The 20,290-nt window shown below is 52.5% G+C and overlaps 9 protein-coding genes across 9 annotated transcripts; 5 read left to right on the forward strand and 4 right to left on the reverse strand.

Annotated features, from left to right (window-relative positions):
- Positions 1–59: 59 nt before the first annotated feature.
- SODALDRAFT_358201 (hypothetical protein) lies at positions 60–1,243 on the forward strand (the record flags this gene model as incomplete). Its single annotated transcript, XM_028614080.1, has 5 exons — positions 60–64; positions 170–195; positions 601–754; positions 846–943; positions 999–1,243. 5 exons carry the CDS (start codon positions 60–62, stop codon positions 1,241–1,243), a joined length of 528 nt encoding a protein of 175 aa, XP_028467589.1.
- Positions 1,244–1,273: 30 nt separating this feature from the next.
- On the forward strand, positions 1,274–2,799 carry SODALDRAFT_137878 (nuclear transcription factor Y subunit B-3). Its single transcript, XM_028606758.1, has 4 exons — positions 1,274–1,618; positions 1,956–2,066; positions 2,189–2,316; positions 2,472–2,799. Exons 1-4 carry the CDS (start codon positions 1,459–1,461, stop codon positions 2,676–2,678), a joined length of 606 nt encoding a protein of 201 aa, XP_028467590.1. The 5' UTR covers positions 1,274–1,458; the 3' UTR covers positions 2,679–2,799.
- Positions 2,800–3,323: 524 nt separating this feature from the next.
- Positions 3,324–6,056, forward strand: SODALDRAFT_331903 (RNA polymerase I-specific transcription initiation factor rrn3). The gene has a single exon (XM_028611580.1). The coding sequence runs from the start codon at positions 3,603–3,605 to the stop codon at positions 5,658–5,660; it is 2,058 nt and encodes a 685-aa protein (XP_028467591.1). The 5' UTR covers positions 3,324–3,602; the 3' UTR covers positions 5,661–6,056.
- SODALDRAFT_358204 (hypothetical protein) lies at positions 5,925–7,518 on the reverse strand (the record flags this gene model as incomplete). The annotated part of the gene is made up of 6 exons (XM_028614081.1): positions 5,925–5,981; positions 6,059–6,161; positions 6,251–6,263; positions 6,357–6,400; positions 7,138–7,395; positions 7,490–7,518. 6 exons carry the CDS (start codon positions 7,516–7,518, stop codon positions 5,925–5,927), a joined length of 504 nt encoding a protein of 167 aa, XP_028467592.1.
- A 176-nt stretch (positions 7,519–7,694) lies between these two features.
- Positions 7,695–9,111, forward strand: SODALDRAFT_339201 (SUN-domain-containing protein; the record flags this gene model as incomplete). Its single annotated transcript, XM_028612839.1, has 2 exons — positions 7,695–8,978; positions 9,061–9,111. 2 exons carry the CDS (start codon positions 7,695–7,697, stop codon positions 9,109–9,111), a joined length of 1,335 nt encoding a protein of 444 aa, XP_028467593.1.
- Positions 9,112–11,098: 1,987 nt separating this feature from the next.
- On the reverse strand, positions 11,099–13,215 carry SODALDRAFT_273577 (hypothetical protein; the record flags this gene model as incomplete). Its single annotated transcript, XM_028607910.1, has 3 exons — positions 11,099–12,243; positions 12,316–12,541; positions 12,643–13,215. 3 exons carry the CDS (start codon positions 13,213–13,215, stop codon positions 11,099–11,101), a joined length of 1,944 nt encoding a protein of 647 aa, XP_028467594.1.
- Positions 13,216–15,762: 2,547 nt separating this feature from the next.
- Positions 15,763–16,242, reverse strand: SODALDRAFT_138027 (hypothetical protein). Its single transcript, XM_028606759.1, has one exon. The coding sequence runs from the start codon at positions 16,158–16,160 to the stop codon at positions 15,795–15,797; it is 366 nt and encodes a 121-aa protein (XP_028467595.1). The 5' UTR covers positions 16,161–16,242; the 3' UTR covers positions 15,763–15,794.
- A 690-nt stretch (positions 16,243–16,932) lies between these two features.
- SODALDRAFT_323120 (hypothetical protein) lies at positions 16,933–17,722 on the reverse strand (the record flags this gene model as incomplete). Its single annotated transcript, XM_028609782.1, has 3 exons — positions 16,933–16,974; positions 17,035–17,278; positions 17,379–17,722. 3 exons carry the CDS (start codon positions 17,720–17,722, stop codon positions 16,933–16,935), a joined length of 630 nt encoding a protein of 209 aa, XP_028467596.1.
- Positions 17,723–18,621: 899 nt separating this feature from the next.
- On the forward strand, positions 18,622–20,209 carry SODALDRAFT_274157 (HlyIII-domain-containing protein; the record flags this gene model as incomplete). The annotated part of the gene is made up of 2 exons (XM_028607934.1): positions 18,622–18,813; positions 18,881–20,209. The coding sequence occupies 2 exons, from the start codon at positions 18,622–18,624 to the stop codon at positions 20,207–20,209; spliced, it is 1,521 nt and encodes a 506-aa protein (XP_028467597.1).
- Positions 20,210–20,290: the final 81 nt, after the last annotated feature.

The following is a 20,290-nucleotide window of genomic DNA, read 5'->3' on the forward strand; positions in this document are numbered from 1 at the left end:
CGAGAGTAGGTACCCTCAATCAACATTGGGATTTGCGACGCAAGTCGGTCCAAAACAGCATGCCGTAGCGCAATTACCTAAGGTACTCCGAGTAGGCTCGTAGGTAAGGTAGGTACTCCGCACTGTCCGTCCTTTTAGTATCAGGCATGACGACAAATGAATGTTGTAGCGAAGTGTCTTCCATAGCAGCTTCATGTACATTATTTCGTATCGAGAGGCTTTTTGTCGATATGATAAGGTACTTAATAATAGGTGCTAGTAATTCGTATATGGACACACCCTCTCGTGTCTCCCCAACTTTATTTTGGTAGTCCGAAGTACCTCAGGATCTACCCACGGAGTCATCATTCTGGGAGCTCTTGAGGGACCGTGCTTGATGGTATCGATAGGCTCCTGTCAGCTTTCACGTTCCCAGAAATCCACTTTCTCCTTTCCATCAACCAACCCCACGTCCTTCTGCCGATTCCTTAAGCGAACTCCTCAACTGCCTTTACCACCTTACCTTACCTACCTACCTACCCACCTACCTACACGCCCCTCGACTGGACAACAGACTTCACTGTACCGGACAAGTTACAGACAAAACCCTGTTACCTACAGTATCCACGACCAAGATACTGCGTCAGGCCTCCACTAGGGTGCTTGTCTTGACCCAATCTTGTTCGAGCTTGAGCTCGAAATACGTTGCAACTTTGCATCCCGTCACTCACGAGTTGGTGCACCCTTCATCCAAGGCACCCGTCCGATTGCTGGTGTAACCCGTAAGCGGAAAAGCCAGCGCTCGAATCCAGACTCTCACCTATCTTCAGCCCTAATTGACGTTTCCTCTGCGCGTAATCACCCAGGCGCGACTGTCGCGAAGCCCCGATACAACCGCCCATTCGCTGCGTCCAGACACAACAGCAAAGCGAGCCCACGGCGTCGGATACGGATCCATCCGCCAGTCGGCCCAATAGCTACTGGCCATCTTCCAGCCCAATCTGACTAGCGGTCCGGAGGCCATTCCCTGACCGGCGATCAACCGTTGCGCCCAATTCACACGGCCAAGTCCAAGTCCCACGAGACCCACATCACTGAGGAACAACATCAACTCCCTACCTTACTGACGCAAAGGGGACCTCAGAGGCGCACAGCTATTCCCCGTCCCCCCAACCGTCTGCTTTGCTGCCTAGTCATCAATCCTAGACCAAGAGCCAAGGTCACATTCCCAGTTCAGGCAAGACACCGCACACGGGCCCGTTAGAACCTGAAGTCAAATTAGCGAAAACGGGGTGTGTGTGAACATACAGAGTAATCAACGAAGCTTTGAGTGAAGGGTTGAGCCGCAAGGCCTTGCAACCCCTACTATTCCTGCTACGTGGCCAGGGGAACACATCATCCCTACCGGTACCCGCCGTGTGCAATCTGGAAGTCCAAGCAATCGCAAGAACGCTAGCAGCCGCCTGCAAGTAGCCAAATATGTCCGACTCCCCCCAATCTCCTCCCAAGGATGTCGACCAAGGTGCACCGTCACCCGGCGACGAAGGACAAATGAACGATCCTCAAGACCCACAGTCCACCGGCCTCTCCTACGAGTTCGAGGTAAAGGAGCAGGACAGATGGTTGCCTATAGCCAATGGTATGTCTTCTCCCCCGTCAGACGTCGACTTGTGATTTGACGCGGGCATTCCCATCCACACAATTACTTCTTCCTTTTCATCTGTAATATTACTGGTGTGCCTGGGACTGGCATATCCTGTTCTTGCCGCTGCTGGGGGCACATCTCTAAGGGGGGCTAGGTCCTCATCCAACGATATGAGCTGGAAACCAACAGCGTGCATGAACCAGTCGTCTGTCCATGTCTCACGCTTCATCCCCCAAGTCGCCGGAAACACCCAGCGTTCACGGCACGAAGAAGGACAGTGAAGGTGATCGATACGACGAGCCTGATGCTAACATTCGCAATTTCGCGCCAGTCGCCCGGATTATGAAGAATGCTCTCCCTGAAAATGCGAAGATTGCCAAAGAGGCAAAGGAGTGCATGCAGGAGTGTGTGAGCGAGTTCATCTCCTTTATAACCAGCGAGGGTAAGCCAAGCTCACTTTATGAGAACGTCTCTGCATGACCACTTTCTATGATGCGGGAAGAAAAATATTGTGGCAACCAAGAGGCAATCTGACAATTTTTTTTTCTTCCTTCTTTTTTGCAGCTTCGGAGAAATGCCACCAGGAAAAGCGAAAGACGGTAAACGGCGAAGATATTTTGTTTGCCATGACGTCGCTAGGCTTTGAAAACTACGCAGAGGCACTTAAGATTTACCTCTCCAAATATCGTGAAGTATGTGTACCCTCCCTCCCTCCCCTTTGCATTTTCCAAACATCCATCCAGTCGCGCTGCTCTACCCTGTCCCCTCAGAGCAGCAAACGAATATGGAAGCCTTGGCACACGAGAACTGCAATAAATACCACGAAGCTAAATCCTAGTAGCAGCAGTCACAGTCCAACAGGAGCGAGGGCCAGGCGAACCGCCCCAACAGTGCTTACGGCAGCCACCCTCCTAGTGGTGCTGGGAATTTCCAGGGCGATACCTCCAATAATCTCATGTCTGCGCCTCCTGGCGACGGCGGCCCCGACGGCTCTGGCTACATCTATCAGTCGCAGGCAGGGCACAACGGCGCCGGACCGTCAGACGGTTACTGAAGGAGGCCCATGAGCTACTTGACGTCGTTATTCTTCTATTCCAGCAGCATGGTCCCACTCCGGGATTGGGATCGACGACGGTGGCCACTCCTGGGATTGGGAACGTCTGATATGCATTGATACCTGGTTATAGCTTCATATATATGTTCAACTACACCAGCACAGCAAGCAAGAACCAAAGTTGGAAGGGGGTCATCTCCAGTTGTGGTGTATATGAAGAACCTGGGTTGGTTTTGATGGGATGGTATTTGATGGGAGGACTTGGCTGGGGCGGACTCACTGCTCGCCCTCAACATGTGTGCGTGGATCACTCAGGGTCCATGATCCTATGATTGCCTTAGGCTTTAATAAATATTTTCTTTTTAAATTTTATTTCTTGAATCTATCCAGATTGATGGTCGTAACGCGTGTGTTCCACATGGAGTTTTATATGAATTCATACTGCTATTTTCTGTTGAACTGTTAGCTTTGTTGCGTACCTACTCCCTATACAAGGTACCTTACCTTCTAAGGTGGGGGCGGTAAAGCGCCTATCCATTTAGTATGTGGGGTGGCACGTGCGCTTTTACCCCTCTAGCACGTAGGTAGTTGCCTGTGAGGTTTGGAAAAAAAAAACCATTCACCAAGTACCTCATGTATGTTCACCACAAAGAAAAACTATATTCCTTACAAGAAGCCGCGCCTCCGAATCCGAACGCAGCAACAGATAATAGTACCGTTACAGCCTGCATATATAGAGATTCAGAATGCTGGCCATGACTTTGGGCTTCTCACCACAGTAGACGCATCCGACCAAGTCATCGCGTCAACTGATCTCTCCTCCAAGCCCAACGTCTGATCCTCACCGACCTTCTTGGCAGACAGCGAAACGAATCATTCAACCAGCCCCGACCGACAGAATACAGAATAAGCCCTCATTTTCCCATGAGGCCCTTTACAGCGATCGGGGGATCTCGCTCTGAACCTCCTCCGACTACCGCAACTCCGAGCAAGAGCATTCTCCGACCTTCGATTCTCGGACGTCGGAAGATCGACCATGTTAGCCCCGACGACATACCTCCTCCCCCTACTAAGAGACGGAAGGTTCTCATAGACGAGATGAACAATGAGGTTATTGAATTCTCGGGACGGTCGCTGGACCAAGTCAATCAGGAAGTGAGAAGAGCACTCGAGGGCCATTTGCAGGGCCAGGATAGCGATTACGACAGCCTTAAGGAGATGTTCGCAACTGAAAACCGAAGGACTGGTGCGGACGTCGGGGAGGATAGCTCGCCGAAGCCACAGGAACTGAAGCGCTACATTCTGGCGCTGACAAACTGCGTCCCCCTCTTGAAGAATAGAGCTTGCAACGGGCTTGTCAGGAACATTCTCCAAGTGTCGTGGCTAGGGCGCGACGAGGAGTTCTATAAGGTCTACCTCCAACTCATGGCCGCTCTTGTCAGCTCCCAGGGCTCCTACCTGTCGCTTGTGCTCACCATGATGGTGGAAAAATTCCCCCACACCAGAGCTCGCGACTGGAGCGTCCCCGACTGGGCCGCCGTCAGTCGAGCAGTCATGCGTGAGCGGTTACATGCCGGCCTTCGCTATCTGCTGAAAGTATTCCCGGCGGCGTCATCCCTCCTTCGAACCCTCATCGTCTCCAAGTTCCCCTTCGCCGATGACGCACCGCGAACTCACGTGGCCTACGTGAAGAACCTGCTCAGACTGGGCGAGTATGCCGAAGAACTGGATCTTGATATGATCGACTTGATTCTCCAACGGCTTGTCGCTATCGACGTTCAGATGCAAGTCGACTTGGAAGATCTAGACGATGAGCTCACCACTTCCGTTGCGTATGCACTGGGCCAGTCGTCTCCTTCTGCGTCATGGGAGGGAGACGAAGACGCCCCGGACGACGACGAAGATGACAACGAGTCGGTCGACAGCGACGAATCCGATCTGGACGAGCACGAGGAGAAGGTGCGCACCGTGAAGGGTCACATCGAGAAGCTGGACGCTGTTCTGGACACGCTATTCGAACACTACGCACCGCACTTTGTCGATCCGGAATCAGACGATGCCTATTACCGATACGCCCTCCTTGTGCAGTCTTTCGGCAAGAACGTTCTGCCGACATACAAATCCCGGCATACACAGTTCCTGCTCTTCCATTTTGGCCAATTGTCTGATCGACTGCGAGACACTTTCGTTGGCAGCCTGATGCACATATTTACCTCGCAGACGCGGCCGGCATTCGTGCGACAGGCCGCGGCAACCTACCTGGCCGGTTTCGTTGCCAGAGGAGCGCATGTACCGGCGGAACTTGTGCGCACCATTTTCAACCTTTTGCTCGCCAGAATGAAGGCATACCGCATCAAGCACGACGCACAGGCTCGCGGTCCGGATATGAAACGGCACCAGCTCTACTACGCACAAGTGCAAGCAGCCCTATACATGTTCTGCTTTCGGTGGCGAGATCTAATCGTTTCCGCTCCCGAGTTTGTTGACGCCGACGACCCCGCGTCCTACCTGGGCCACGAACTCGGGTGGATGCAAGGCCTCAAAGAGGAGCTGTCCAGCCACGTCTATTGCCGAATGAACCCTCTCAAGATTTGCTCTCCGGCCATCGTCGAGGAATTCGCGACGCTGACGCATAAGCTGGGGCTCATGTACATATTCCCTCGGGTGGAAGAGAACAAGCGCATCCGCCTGTCGCAGTTCGTTTCGGACACATACGGCAATGGCGGAGCGCTTCGCGATACCGCGGGCGGCCCGCGGGGCGAGGAGGACCATCAGCTCGATCCCTATTTCCCCTTCGACCCGTACCAGCTACCGGTGAGCAAGCGTTGGATGCAGGGCAACTATGTGCAATACCAGTCGGTCCCGGGGCTGAACGTCGCCGTGGAAGATGACGACAGCGACGAGAGTGGCGGGGAAGACGGACATGACACGGACGTGGTGGATGATACGGCCACAGCTAGCGAAGACGAGGAGGAGGTCTGAAGCGGGGTGTGTTTCTTGCCATTCAAACTTCTTTTTCATGATAGCGTCAGCCTGGCGTTGGGTTGGACTAAACTTGGGAAGTATATCGGAGGGTCTCGTCTCGCATATCGGAAAACAGCAAGGGAATCGATCATTTTTGGTCGGGGGCGTTGGGTGCCGAGCTTGCTAACAATGGTCAATGTACGGCGGGAAAAGCTACTCGTTTTTGTTCATAGCGACAGGCCTATTTGCTGCGAAATACTACAAAATTGCCACGGCTCCTTTTTATGCGTTAGGGGCCGGTTGCGATGGTGTCGATGGGAACAGGACAAAGTCAGTGTTCTGTTATGGTGTTTTTGATTATCACTGTCCCCTCACAAACCCAAGACGCAAGCATCATGCTTTTTTTTTCAGGCGACATAGACAGGCCAGAGAGTAGATGGATGTTGAAGGCTTGTGTTGGTTAAGAGACAAAAAGAGGTAACCCATGGTCGTTGCTTGGGCCTCTTCTCCTCTGCAGCACTGGTTGTGGCCAGGTCATGCTAAGAAGGCCTCATTCGATGCAGGACCAACTTATGTCTCTATTTCTTTCTCCTTGTTTTCTTTCCCACAGAGTGCAGTGGTCTGATTCCCAGCAAGTCTAAAGAAGATGAGTCTTTCCGTCCGACCATGGCTCGACTGGTTCGATTCCATGTGGCTAAGGTAACAATAAGGAACAAGGCTGTTTCAGGTCATACTGGCGAGAGAAGCTGATACGGACACTGATATCAAGAAGCCAAGAAACCATCGGCTTCCCAGAGCTAAATAATATCCGTACTTGTACATATGAATATGAATAGCGCATTGAGCTTTGACAAGAGTGTACTTCGTACTCTGTACGGATAGGAAAGAAAAGTCAGTCAGTTCATTGTCTTTGATGAGCCCATTTCGAGCTGTCACTACCTATGTATCTATTCATAAGTGATTACCGCGTAATTAAGGTACAGTGAGAATTCGTACCTTGCTTTTGTAATTACCGTCTTCTACATGAGATGGAGCACAGTAGGTGCTCTGACCCCAAGGTATGATGCACTGTGGAAGCGCCTGGGTATTTGAACAAAATAATACAGTTCGTCAAGAGGCATGGACACGGTGCCGCTCGAGCCCAAATTAAGTTACGGGAGCTTTTGATTGATATTTTCCAGGAACTCTTACGATTGGCTACAACCGGTAAATGCAACGGTCGGAGGACTAAAAAGGGGATACGGAAACGGAGTACAGACGACGACGGCGACAAGGACAACCAGGAAGCAGTGCTTATTTTTATTTTCCGTAAGATTTCTCGTCTTGACCGCACGAGCACTTATAAATCCTGTCCCGTCAAATTTGGCAGCTTGAGGAGTGTCCAACGGAGTCCTCTTCTAGACCTAATACCGACGAGTCAAGACGTCGACTGTCTTCACAGCTGGGAAGAAGAAAAAAAATCTGGTTGGTTCTCGCCTTGACCGTTTGTCCTCACCTACCAGATCGGTACCTGCAGCCTTTAATTGTGTTAGCGCAAAGCATGGAGGATGGGGATTGGCTCAGAGTTAGGATCGAGGCAGGAACGCGCACGATCTTCCTGCCGTGGATGGCCAGGGGGTAAACAGGGTAATTTCCCACAACATTGGCATGGCCCCTGGAAAACGGGGCCACGTACAATGTACAAACCCTCTCCTTGCCCTGGGCTGGGCAGCGTCCGTCCGTCCCCCGGGGGGTCCTCTTGCCTAATGTTATGCTTCTTTTCGACGTCGTCCACGTAATTCTCATGCTCTCCTTTCTCCCTTCACTCTTCACAGTCACTCTTTCACGCCTCGATTCCTCCACCCAACTAGAGAGCTTCGCTCTCGATCACACTCATTTTTGGAATAGGGACTGCTTCCATTCATTCGTTTATATATTATCTTCGTTTCGAAGCCGCTCCCGCGACGAATCGTCTCCGTACTTTCTCGACCGGCTGCTTTTGCGAAACCCGTGATTTTCAATTCAAGCTGTTTTGACGTTTTGCTTGCCGACCACTTCGTTCCAACTGCCAATATGATGAAGTCCATTACGCACCTTGCCCTCGCGGCTTCGCTCATTGCCGGTGTGGCCGCCCACCAGCAGCAGCAGCAGCACCAGCACCAGCGCCTTCACAAGAAGCACGTCGCCTCCCCCGTCGAGAAGCGCGAGCCGGATGCCGTCACCGTGTACGAGGCCGGCCCCACCGTAACCCACTATGTGCTGGCCGGAGAGAGGCTGTCTGAGGACGAGGCTAAGGAGGGCATTGCCGATGGTCTCTTAGTCGTCGTCGGTGAGAGCACCCCGAGCTTCAGCCCCCCCCCTCCTCCCGCATCTTCTTCGGAGCCTGCCACTTCCACCCGGGCCATGGCCGCTCAGTTCTTCGAGTCCAAGGAGGCTTCGTCTTCCACCCCGGCCCCTTCTCCGACTCCCACTCCCTCTCCGACCACCAGCTCCGAAGCACCGGCTGAACCCACCTCATCGGCTCCCGCCAACGGCGGCGGCAGCGGCAGTGGCAGCGGCGGCGGCACCGGATTGGACGCCGAATTCCCCAGCGGCGAGGTCAAGTGCTCTCACCTGCCGACCGACTACGGTGTTGAACCGCTCGACTGGCTCGACATCGGCGGCTGGGCTGGCATCCAGAAGGTACCCAGGTACCGCCCCGGCCACGCCTCCATCGACTACATTGAGACCGCTGTCGACGGTGGTTGCGAGCCCGGTGCGTTTTGCTCCTATGCCTGCCCTGTCGGCTACCAGAAGACCCAGTGGCCCGAGGCACAGGGCGCCACCCTGCAGTCCATCGGCGGTCTCTGGTGCAACGACGACGGCTTCCTGGAGCTCACCCGCCCCGAGAAGGAGACTCTCTGCGAGGCGGGCGCCGGCGGCGTCTGGATCCAGAATGACCTCGACGACATCGCTGCCGTCTGCCAGACCGACTATCCCGGCCACGAGGCCATGGTCATCCCCACCATTCCCAAGCCCGGCGAGAAGCTGCCCCTGACCAACCCCTATGCGCCTGACTACTACGTCTGGAACGACCTCCCCACCTCCGGCCAGTTCTACGTCAACAAGAAGGGCTACAAGGTGGAGGATGCCTGCGTTTGGGACAGCGCCATCGACCCCGAGGGCGCCGGCAACTGGGCCCCCATCAACATCGGCTCCGGCATGGCCGCTGACGGCAACACCTACATTTCCATCTTCCCCAACGCGCCCACCAGCATTGCCAAGCTGGACTTCAACATTGAGATCATTGGCGACGTCAACTCCAAGTGCGCCCTTATCAATGGCGTGTACACTGGTGGCAGCACCACCGGCTGCACTGTTAGTTTTCCTTTTTCTTTTTCTTTTCCTCGCTCCCATTGACACATTTCTTTTTGCCGTCACGGTAACTAACCAAGCGCAGACCACGTTGCCCAAGGGTGCAGGCGAAGCTATCATCCGATTCTTCAAGTAAACGCAATGAAGGGGGGCGACATGTGCACGGAACCGGGCATCTCACCAGCCGGCCGTCCCATCTAGCGTCATGTCAATTGAATATGCCATCCCTGTTTTTTTCTTCTTTTTTTTTTCTCCTGCTTTATTGATACCTTGGATAGCGACGTATCCCTTGGATCGAATCGATGACAATTTTGTTGAGATTTAATGCGATTAATTCCTTTCCCCATTTCGCCGTGGCTATCTTTTCGGGCATCCACGCTGATGGAGGACATTGTTTCGGAGTGAGGCTTTTGTCGTTTCTCGCCTTCGTAGAGTTGGAATAGGGGTTTCTGGCTCGGCATCTCAAGGCCATATTATTGGGAGTGTCTAGTATCTGACCCGAGTGGAGTATCAGTCGGCACTGAGGTTCAGCGAGAGCTGTCCTCCAGGATGCCGTCTCCCTCCGTCACCCAACTCCTTGCCGATGGTTCATTTATTAGGGATGGGATATTTTGGGTCAACTTCTTGCTGCATACCATGGGCGATGCATTCACTGTTTGCTTACATACGTAATAATACGTACCGGGTCGAAGATGTAATTTCTTGCGTGCATACTCTTTCTTAATCGATTCGCCTTCAGTCTCTGATGCCATCCCAAGTCTGCCGGGACGACGAAGAATAAATCATTCTCTGGCATTGTCCACGATCTACGGATTACTCCCCGGCCAACAGCCGGCCCGCTACGCGGTACATGTTTCCATAGAGTAGATTCGAGACCACTCCGTGAGAATAAACTTCAGAGTATTCATAGGCTCCATTATTAATGTTATAACAGACCGTGTGCTATGACAGTCGATAGGTAGGTATACAGGTGAAACAGTCATTACATTTACATTCATATCCCATTGACCTCCTACGGACAGCTTACAATCGTCTATACTTGGGATATTCCCAACACTCGCTGTCACGGTTCTGGCGTCTGCCGATACGACCCTGGGCGGTAAAGAGTCGCTCATGATTTCTCGTGTTGTTCTTTCAGGGGGTTCTCCGGCCTCAGTCTCCGTTTCTGATACCTTGTCTCTTTCGTTCCTTGTCATCGTCAGCCTTATGGGGGCGCAGCTCCCTCTTAACGTTGCAAGCTAGCCCTCAGAGACGAAGTAATACCACCTCGAATATTGGGACACACGGTAAGACTCACGACACCAAAACTTTGGTTGCGACCAATTTCAAGTTTGTATTTGTATTCTTCTCATTTCCAGCCCGTGACAGCCACAGGGCCTTCGAGAATCGCCATGCAATGAAACGTGGCACGGCATGACAACCTCGTCTCTCTACTGCTTGTTGCACTGCCTCATTATGTCGTCTGTCCCCTGCCTAATTACTTATTATAGGGGCTAGTCCCGAGAGGTTCGGCGTGAGGAGGCCCACCGTGATCCTCCTATCGCGCGTCTTTCGTCTGCCCCTTCGATCCCAACTGGTAGCCTGCCTGATCCCAGGGCCAGCAGCATGAGACTCCAGCTCCCCGTTGCCGTCCTCTTACCCTCCGTAACTTCTCAGATCCCCTCTCGGAAAGGCCCACTCCCCTGGTCCCAAGGTTTCATCGCATTGCTCCTTGTTCATCGTCCCCCTTGTTTGTCGTTAAGCGAATGTACTCGGACGGCTCTCTTGGTCGTCAAGTTCCTGCGTATAAACCCCAGAACTCCGATTTGAGGCCCCATGAAATCAAACCCCGCCGTGATTCTAGAATGCCGAATGCTGATGCCGTACCATGACGCATCTCAAGTACGTCTGATATATTTACACGGCGACTTCGTAAAAGCTGTCTCCGTTCTGAAGAAAAAAAGATCCAAAAGTAAGTTAAACCCCGACCTCGCAGGGGCCCTCTTGGAATTATGTTGTGCAGAGAATCGAACATGAAGAACGGGTAAAATCGGCCGGTGGTAGTAAAAGAAGAGAATAGGATCCGGTCGAAAATTAAGGTAGTCGAAAATAGACGAAAAAATACAAGACCAGTTCGAAGAACATCATGCCATTTCTTCAACCGACACCGACTTCGCTCTTTGCCGGGTGGCCTTCATGCTCACGGTGTACACCAGATCAATCGTCCAGAGGTGGCTTAGTTGTGCGTGGGCGCATGGGATGGAGCCGTAAAGGGGCGCCACCACAGGGACCATGATGTAGTCAATGAAGTTCTTCTTGACGCCGCGGTAGGAGAAATCCAAGCGGTCGGCAAGGCCCGCTTCAGTCATCTCACGATGTCTGTTTTTGACAGCGACATCGTGGTAACGCTCGTAGAGGAAAAGGATGCAGGCTACCTCCATGAAACTCACGGTGCGGAGAACGTTGGCAGCGGTGAAGGCCCACGCGATGTTGTTAGGATCTCCGTTCCCTTCAGCGACCCAAACGTAGAGAGTCGAAGAAATGACGAGGATGGCCATCTGGACGGGCAGGAAATGCGCTTCATACAGTCGGTGTCCGAGGTAGAAGATGCGCTCCCAGTGAGGGCTCGGCAGAGTGTCGTGAGTGACGTCAGAAAAGATGCCGCTTTCCCGCGCTTGCTCGGGATTCCGTTCGTCCATTTGACTCTCGGGCACGTAGACGTCTGACGCGTCTCCAAGAGAGGTGTGCAGAGGTCGAAACGCCCTGGACGTGTGCTTCCGCTCCTGCCAGAGTTCGACAAATTTACGAATGGAATAGCCCGTGTCCAAAGCTCCCCACATATGGCGGAGAGCCTGCTTATACCGAGCTTGCATGCCAGCATAGAGACCTCGAAGCCCCTTTCCACTGGCAGCTACATTGCTTTGGCTGACGGGACTGGGCAAGACACGGCAAGTAAGATTGCCATTGAGGGCAAAGAAACACTTCAGGAACATGTGCAGATCCTCGCCAATGGCCTCGGCGTCGCAATCCCAGCCTCCCACGCGATCAACCAGTTGTAGAGGGACGGAGTAGACCGAGGTGGGGGGCGCAATGGTCGACCCGTTGTAGAGGCCAGACAGGCCTGCTGCGCCCCAGAAGATGTCAGCGACGCGCACAATTGCCGGGACGCCGTGGGCATTTCTGTCGAAGATGATGGGCGCCGAGTACATCGTGGTCATGGCAGTTTCGGGATAGGCAAAGTGCATCGTGGCGATGAGAGCGGTATAGTTGCTAGACAGATGGCTGTCGGCTGGAGACAAGGGGAGTACGTCAGCACACACAAGATCGCAAAATGTACACATGTCAATGAGGAGATATTTACCGTCAATTCCCGTGATGACGACGTCCTTCCGGACTTCCATGGAGTACCTCTCACTGGCTTTCCGAGCAGCCCAGGCCATGTTGCTTCCCTTGCCCGCAGATTCCCCTGGGATATCCGCAGGGTGAACTGTATAGTTGATACTGCGGAATTTCTTCGCGTATAGCTGGACGAGATTACCGGCCTTGACCTGGACATTCGGTTCGCGCGACTCCATTGCAAGATAAACCTGTGCCAAGTTGGTGTCAGCCGTTACAATGCGAACTCCAAAAACAGAGATGGCTGAACACATCAAAGCCAACAAGAAGAAAAAAGGCGTAGGAAACTCACGTCATATGAAGCCGTGGCTTGTGGGTGCGAGGCCAAAACGTCGAGAGTCTCCCGCAATGTGTCTACTTCCTCCTTGTAGTTGGGTATGACGATGGCGTGAATGACGGCAGTGGCGGCCTCCTCGCTGGCTTCGGGATAGGGTTGAAGGTCGATATCGCCGGCTTCGCTGCTCGAGGCGGAACAGGCGTGAGAGGAGGTCAGCGTTTCGGCGCTCGAGAGAGACGTAGAGGAACCGCGGCGACGATGGAGCGACTTGAAGTCCCGTAAAATCCTGCTACGGGCCGTCTTCCTGAGTGTTCGCGTGAGGTCGAAGATGGCCCAGCAAGAACGGGCAGGGAAGAGACACATGAGGGCATGGACGAAGAGGCTGTAGTAGGCGAAAAGGGCCGTCAAAAAGCCTGCTCCCTTATCCGGTGACCCATTGGCTGTCACAGCGACACCGGTCTGTTGGCTATATTCGAAATTATAACGAGAAGCGGCCAATTCTCTCGAAATGACCCAGTAGCACAACATAACCAGGGCGATCATGGCCAGGCCGGGGGCGCGACGAGAGCACCATAGTAACAATGACATGACGACGAAGACGACAACCAAGGCCAGGAAAGAGAAACGAACACCCGGGAAGAGGAGAGGCGGGCTGGAAAGGAGGGAGGAAGGGAGAAGGAGGAGGGAACGGACGAGAGAGAGGTAAGGCTGGCTAGACACCAGTAGGTATGAAAAAAAGGATGGATAAGAGATAGTCGATACCCAATCCTGCTATCTGTAGGGAGTACAAGATTAGGTCGGCATTAGGGGTGTTCGTATAATATTAGGGCAGTCGGAAATACCTAGGTCGAGTGAAAGAAAGATGACCCTGAAGAGTTCAAGAAGGGGGGCAGTGTCAAAAAGAAGCAAAGGGAAAAGGGGGCGAAGAGGACATAATTAGAGGGTAGAACTTGGGACTGGGAAATTGGTGGGGTGTTGCCTTGCGAGTCGGTTGATCCTCTCCGATCTAATTAAAGTTGTGCACAAAAAGTGACGACGTAGTAATTGAGGTATCCGTACGTATATGTTTAATAATAGTGGGCTTCACAAAGTTCATGGGGCGCGAAGGGGGGGCGGGAAACTTATTAAATGGAGGAGGGCCTACCAGATTGACATGTTGTGCTCGCGTCTGGCTGCGAAGGTTGGCATAAGGCTTCAGCCGACTCTGGACCTCCACAGTAGGCCATCTCGGCAAGCTCTACCCAGAAACCAGGGGTGGGGTCCTAATTTCCCTTGGCGATACCTGCCTCAGGAGTGCGGGCTGCCTCCGACCTCCAATAGGGGAAAATGGGAATAGGTAGGGTTGTCCCTTTAGCGGGGACGTGCGTCTCGGTCGTCGCCGTATGTACTGTACATCCAGGATAGCACAGATCATCTGAAATATTCTGGCTCTCCAATGTCCAGCAAATAAGCTTCATCCACACTTCTTGTCTTTTCTTTTTCTATTTTATATGGACGTGCTTCAGGGAAAAATTCCCATCTCCTGAGTAGTAACTTAAGCATAACAAGCTTTTCTACGACCATGATTCAACATGGAATCGAACGTCTTGCAATCAGGTACGAAATAATTACGAAGTAGAATGAGGGCGGTTTACCCATACGTTTTTAGGACCCTTGCTCAAGGTCGGACTGACTTTCTCTCTTCTTTCAATATAAGCAAACCTGGTTAGTACGAAGCAGCGGTGCTGACAACTTTGCGAACCCATGTAGTTATTAGGAAAAGAAAGACCGCCAAGATACAGATACCGGCACATCGCTCATGTTATGTAACTTTCACTGTGAGACCCGTCCAAAACTAATCAATCTTAAGGTAATAAGGTACCTTAGGTAGGCACACAGCTTCGCTCTGGGAGCCATTTCGGGTCATATGTAATTATGTACAAGGTACCTTACTTGGAGATGCAGCAGCAAGTCATTATGAGAAACTGGAAGCGAGGCCCGTATGAAGTACATACCTTCGCATACGCATGACTGATGTATTCATGCAGACGTGGTGTCATTCCGATCCGTGCCACCCTGGCAAACAATCCCTTGTGGCTCGGTCGGCGCCTGGGACCAATGGAAATCGCGATAATCTAGGACGGGAAGATGTTCAGGTACCGTCTGTTGAACAGACCGTAGTTTTTACGGTTACGTGATAGGCACGGATTTAACTAAAAGATTATAACCTTAGTAATCCGGGCGAACGGTCACCTACATAATTTTTACTATAGATAAAACGGCGGTAGCAGTTCTCTGACTGTCTTGGATAGGGAGGAGAAGATATAAGATTATCTTCATCAATTTACCCTTTGATTTTGACCCTATTTTGACGGTTCCAGTTACGCTGTATCTGACACCTACCTCTCAGCAACGTGTTACTGCGTATCGTGTCATTGGTCGAATACAAATCTCCAGCACCCCCGAGGTGGCTTATCTGGGGCCTAATTTGGTTGCAATAACTCTTTGATTGGCCATACCCTGGTCATGCTTCAATGAGCAGTTTCATGGTGTCGGCAAGCCAGAACTTCCCGCACGCAGACCTACGCACAGTATACGTTGTATGTGTAAAGCCGACATCACCTACCTACCTAGGTACAGTGGGATCTTTTCCTACTCCGGGAGGCGATTGAACATCAAAGTGGACCTAGCAATACAAAAGAAAAATTTGCGGGTCCCAAATTTGCTGACTTACATACTTCAGCGCATACTGTGCTATTTCACTGTGTGACCATGCACGGGGGAAGAGACGCCAAAATACGCGTGTGGACGGACGCGACACGCGGAATTGACTTTCGCCTTGCCCGACCTGGAAATGGACAATTACCCTACTACACGTGTAATCTTACGGATGAACGGAACAAATTTTCTCAAGTTCGAGTCTGCTGAGTCATCCTTTTTTTTTATTGTCTTGAGACGGGGGCGCTGACTGAAGACAAACTGTAATTATTATACGTGTAAGGTGCAGAGTAAGTATATATGTACTCCGTACGTGTATGAGGGATATGAGTGATCACATCTTTCTGCATGTCTTGAACCTGCAGCATGCATGGCGGTACTCGTGATTTTCCGAATGCTACAGGGCACTACACGCGGTCAGGCAGGAGTAGGTGATTATGAACATCAGTTCCAACGTCAAATCGTTGGGACTACTCCCTCGCATCGCCCCTCACCGGGATGGCGCTTTCGGCGGCTTCTGGGGGATTACTTGCATCGGCCCAAATCAACATTGATTGGGGAACGGTCCGAGACCCTCGGTACATATAGATAAGGTAGGTAATAAGGTAATTAGGTGGTGACTCCCTTGCTGCCATAAGCGTTTCAACCCAAGTGCAGAAACGGCGGAGTAATAAAAAGAGAACCAAAATTCCTATAAAAACTGTATATACACGTGTACTGTGACGTCGAGGACTACTCCAACAGGCCCCTCTTAAACTTGGGCCAAAAGAGACTTGCCATGTCGTCATCCTTTTCCATGAATCCGGACTCTGTATGCGTATCTCCGCGTTGATCATCAAATTCAATCCACATTCTCCAAGCCCCTCCAGAGCGGCGTAGTCTACATACTGCCAAGAGATCGATCGATGTACGAATCTCAAAGATATGGCCAGACAGTATTGTTTTTGCTCGGGTGCTTACGTTGTACTTTGGCTACGTACGTGACCGCGTAATGCCTCATGTTACCTCCGAACCCCGCGGGGAGCGGAGGTCCTTGGCAGTGATTCGGCCGCTCTCTTTACTTTGACATGTCCATCCTTATTATGATGCAGCGTCTTTGCTTGGCGACGAGCCGAGAAAAGCATGACGAGCAAAAGGCATATGCCCAGAAAGACTTGGGTACGTGGGGCGAGATAATTACTGTACACGTGTAACATAACGTATTGTGTCCATCCGGACGGGGTATCTCTAGGTATCATAATATGTGACTTCGCTTTCTTTCCCGTTTCGCAGATATCCCCTTAAATATCAGGTGGAGGGGACACCGCCTCATGAACCCAGGCGGGGCGCTCGTGGCCCAGACTTCCTGCATGGCTGACAAGCTCAGCAGAAATCTAGACATGGACTCGTAATGTGTTGCTTCATCGTGGAATGCTCTCCCGGGGTGCGAAATATATCTGTCATCGTCCGAGACGCCAGGGACAGGACATTAACAGTAGGGTCCCGGCCGTCACCCGCATGCGAGCGAGTCTTTCGTGGACTCGGGCGGGGCTCGTTTTGAACATATCGTTGTGGGATACGTGGCGCAATTGAGCTGGATAACTGAACCCAGAACTCCTTGGTGAAGAATCAGACGACTTTTTCGAATAACACCTGGATGGGTTTTGCGGCCTTTAGGGGGTTGGTCAGTATGTTAACCATTTGAGGTTCCAGGACGAGGCGTAGACAAACATCGATGAATTTCTCCAGATCTCTATCAAGATTGGCGAGATCCTCTTTCCTCTTCTTGTTCTCCGCGATAAGCTTCTGCTTTCTCTTCAGGAGTTCCTGCCTCTGCTGTTCGAGGGCCTCTCGCTGCGCACGCTCATGTGCAATCCTCGCCGTCATAAGCGCGTTCTCGTCGTCCGTAGCGTGTTCGGGATGCTGGTGTAGGAATTCTTCAAGCGGGACTAGGGGCAGTCGCATGTGGGAGTGGCTGCGGGAGCATGGCCTATCAGTTGTCTATGCGACAAGACGGGTTCTTCCCTTCTTCCCTAGAGGGCAGAATCGGGGAGAAAAGGGAGGAGGAAACTCACTCGTACGACTCGCACGCAGCAATTTCGCCTTGTAGATGTCTTTGTTCGTAATAGAGGTTCTGCAGCTGAAGGTGAAGACTGTCGACCTCGTGGCGCTTCTCGGCGGTCTTGTATTTCGTCTCGCGGGCCGAGAAAATGGCCGCCCGGTGTAGTCCACGTAGATGGGATATATTAGTGAAGAGAAGCTTCTGTTGCTTGGATATGGCGGCCTCCTGATCCAGAGAGAGGGGCTGGCCCGCCTCGGGCAGGCAGTCGACGAGAAGCTCAGCTTGTTCCCTGGACTGGCTTGATGTCTGGAGGACAGCATCAAGTTGAAGATCCTTGACAATGTGGTTGAACGCCATTGTCATTATAATTATCCGATCCGGGGCGTCGAATCGTAAGCTAGATACTTAGCGATTGGCGCGAGGTAATAATGCTGCGAGGGGAGGTTGTACGCGATTTCGTTCAGTCGTGTTGCCGGAGGGCAAGGCTGAAGGGTGGCTGACGGGCAAGGAGACACCGGTACGTACCTCCCTGGTAACGGAGTACCTAACGGAGTACCTTAGTAATCAGATCCTTATTACACCGCATAATAACCGGGATCCTTGGTGCCCCAGATCTCTCTACCTAGTCGCTCTCTCGATAGTGGAGCCGTCCTTGAAGGGTGGGAAACTTCGCGTAATCCTTTCTTTGAGCGTGAAATGAGCATCCCGCCATCATCCTTGAGCCAAGAGAATGGGAAATCGCCGAGGCTTCAATGGATCCTTCGCACATACACCCCACCCTCTTCTTCATTTTCGCAGGCGCACACTTCTTCTCCATCTTCCGCCTTTACTCGGTAATTACGCCATACATCCAACTCAGAACGTTCGCTTTCCTCGCCAGGCCTGCTTAGAACGTAGCGAATGCCTTGGTAGTTGTAACTGCCTCGGGTCAAAGACTAAACCCCCTTGAATACTCCGTGTTCTGTACGGACACTTGATCTGGACTGCGCAGACAGCCAATCGACAATTCTTGAAACGTCGTGCGCCACCGCCGCCGCCGGCCTTTGGGGCTTCTACTTTCCCCCGCGAATCGTCCCTCGAACCAATCGCACGCTCTATCCTCAGCTTGTGGGTTCTCTTCCCAACGCCTGAACTCGGAATTGTTTCTGCGAACCCCGCTCCCTCACAATCCAACCACATAGTTTGGACGTTACCGCCTTAGAAGTAACCAAAAGCCTTACCGAGTCCCTGATTCCCATCGGCAATATCACTGCAAAATGACTACCCTTTCGTCGCCGTCTTGCGCTTGCAGCGTTCAAGGCGACGAACCGGTCGATGTCGCAGTATCCTCGAGTGCCCAGGCTCAGGGTAACATCCGCCCTCGGAGACGTCGACATTCCTTCTTTCTTCCGAGGAGAAAGTCCATCATCGGCCACATCATCGATACCGAGGAAGGCCTTCTTTTGAAGGTTCGTGCTTTTATTCGCAGTCCCACGGTGCATGTCATTGCTTGGTTGCCACTAACTCGCTTACCAGGTCGACCTCTTCCTGTCGGAACTTGAACGACGGCTCGACTTTATCGAAAACCATGGAGACCCGCTCGATTCCAGCATAAGCAGGGCGTTTTCGACTCTTCAGGCCGTCCGAGAAAGATGCTGTCAGGCATCCGAAGAGGTTCTAGGCGAGGGACGTCGGCGTCTACATGTCATGGTCGAGACCCTCGAAGCCAGATACCATGAAGGCTTGACGTCGGGCGAATCCCTACATGAAAAGGCCCGCCTTGGTCTTGAGCTCCTGGAAGGGATGCTCTCCGAATTCGAGACTCGGGCCTATAAGTTCCGCGAGCAAGGACTCGCCAACGCTGCCGGTGCCGCTGGCGCATTCATGGAGGAGAGCCGAAGGGTCGTCGACAAGGGAATCGAACGCGCCCGAGATGCCGTTGACGAAGGTATCGAGCGAGCCATGCGAGCAGCCGAAACACTAGAAGAACATATCCAATACGCCATCGTTCGGGCCAGGGAGACCGGCTTGATTGTATATGACGAGCTGCCCGTCCCATGGAGGGTCAACCCACACATCAGGAAAGGGTACCGTTTCACCGAAACCAAAATCGAGTGTATCCGGTCTGCCTTCGGCATCCATAATGAGTTCTTCAATATCTGGTCACACGCACTGGGTCTGGTTGTAGTTCTCGCCGTCGCCCTATACTTTTACCCTCGGAACGACAACTTTTCTCTGAGCAGCCAAACCGACATCTTCATCGCCGCCGTCTTCTTCTCTACCGCTTGCTTGACCCTTGTCTGTTCGACCGTTTGGCACACAATGAACGCTGTCGCCGATATGAATGCCATTTCCTTATTCGCTTGCGTGGATTACACCGGAATCTCATTGCTCATCGCTGCGTCCATCATGACGACTGAATACACGGCGTTCTACTGCGACCCCGTCAGCCGTTGGATCTACATGTCAACGACTGCCATCTTGGGAATCGGAGGTGTTATCTTGCCTTGGCATCCGACTTTTAATGGGGCGGACATGGCCTGGGCTCGAGTCGCCTTCTTTGTCGGCCTGGCTGCTACGGGGTTTGCCCCCATTATCCAGTTGTACTTCAGCCACGGCCCGAACTTCGTGTTGGAGTTTTACTCGCCCATCGCCAAGTCGATCTGCGTGTACCTGGTGGGTGCTTGCGTGTACGCTAGCCAGGTTCCCGAGCGGTGGTTTCCAGGCATGTTTGACTACATCGGCGGCAGCCATAATCTGTGGCATCTGGCGGTCCTTGGCGGCATCCTCTTCCATTACACTGCCATGCAAGCCTTCTTTACCGATGCCTTTCGCAGGGCTGAGGGCCAATGCTCTCACTATTGAGTGCCGAAACGTGCCGGCGGAGAGCCTGAAGAGGACTCCGTGGGCAACGGCGCATCATTGAGCCATGGCGACACTCCGGTC

This window comes from Sodiomyces alkalinus (assembly GCF_003711515.1).
Source record: "Sodiomyces alkalinus F11 unplaced genomic scaffold SODALscaffold_3, whole genome shotgun sequence".
In the NCBI taxonomy this organism is placed as follows: domain Eukaryota; kingdom Fungi; phylum Ascomycota; class Sordariomycetes; order Glomerellales; family Plectosphaerellaceae; genus Sodiomyces; species Sodiomyces alkalinus.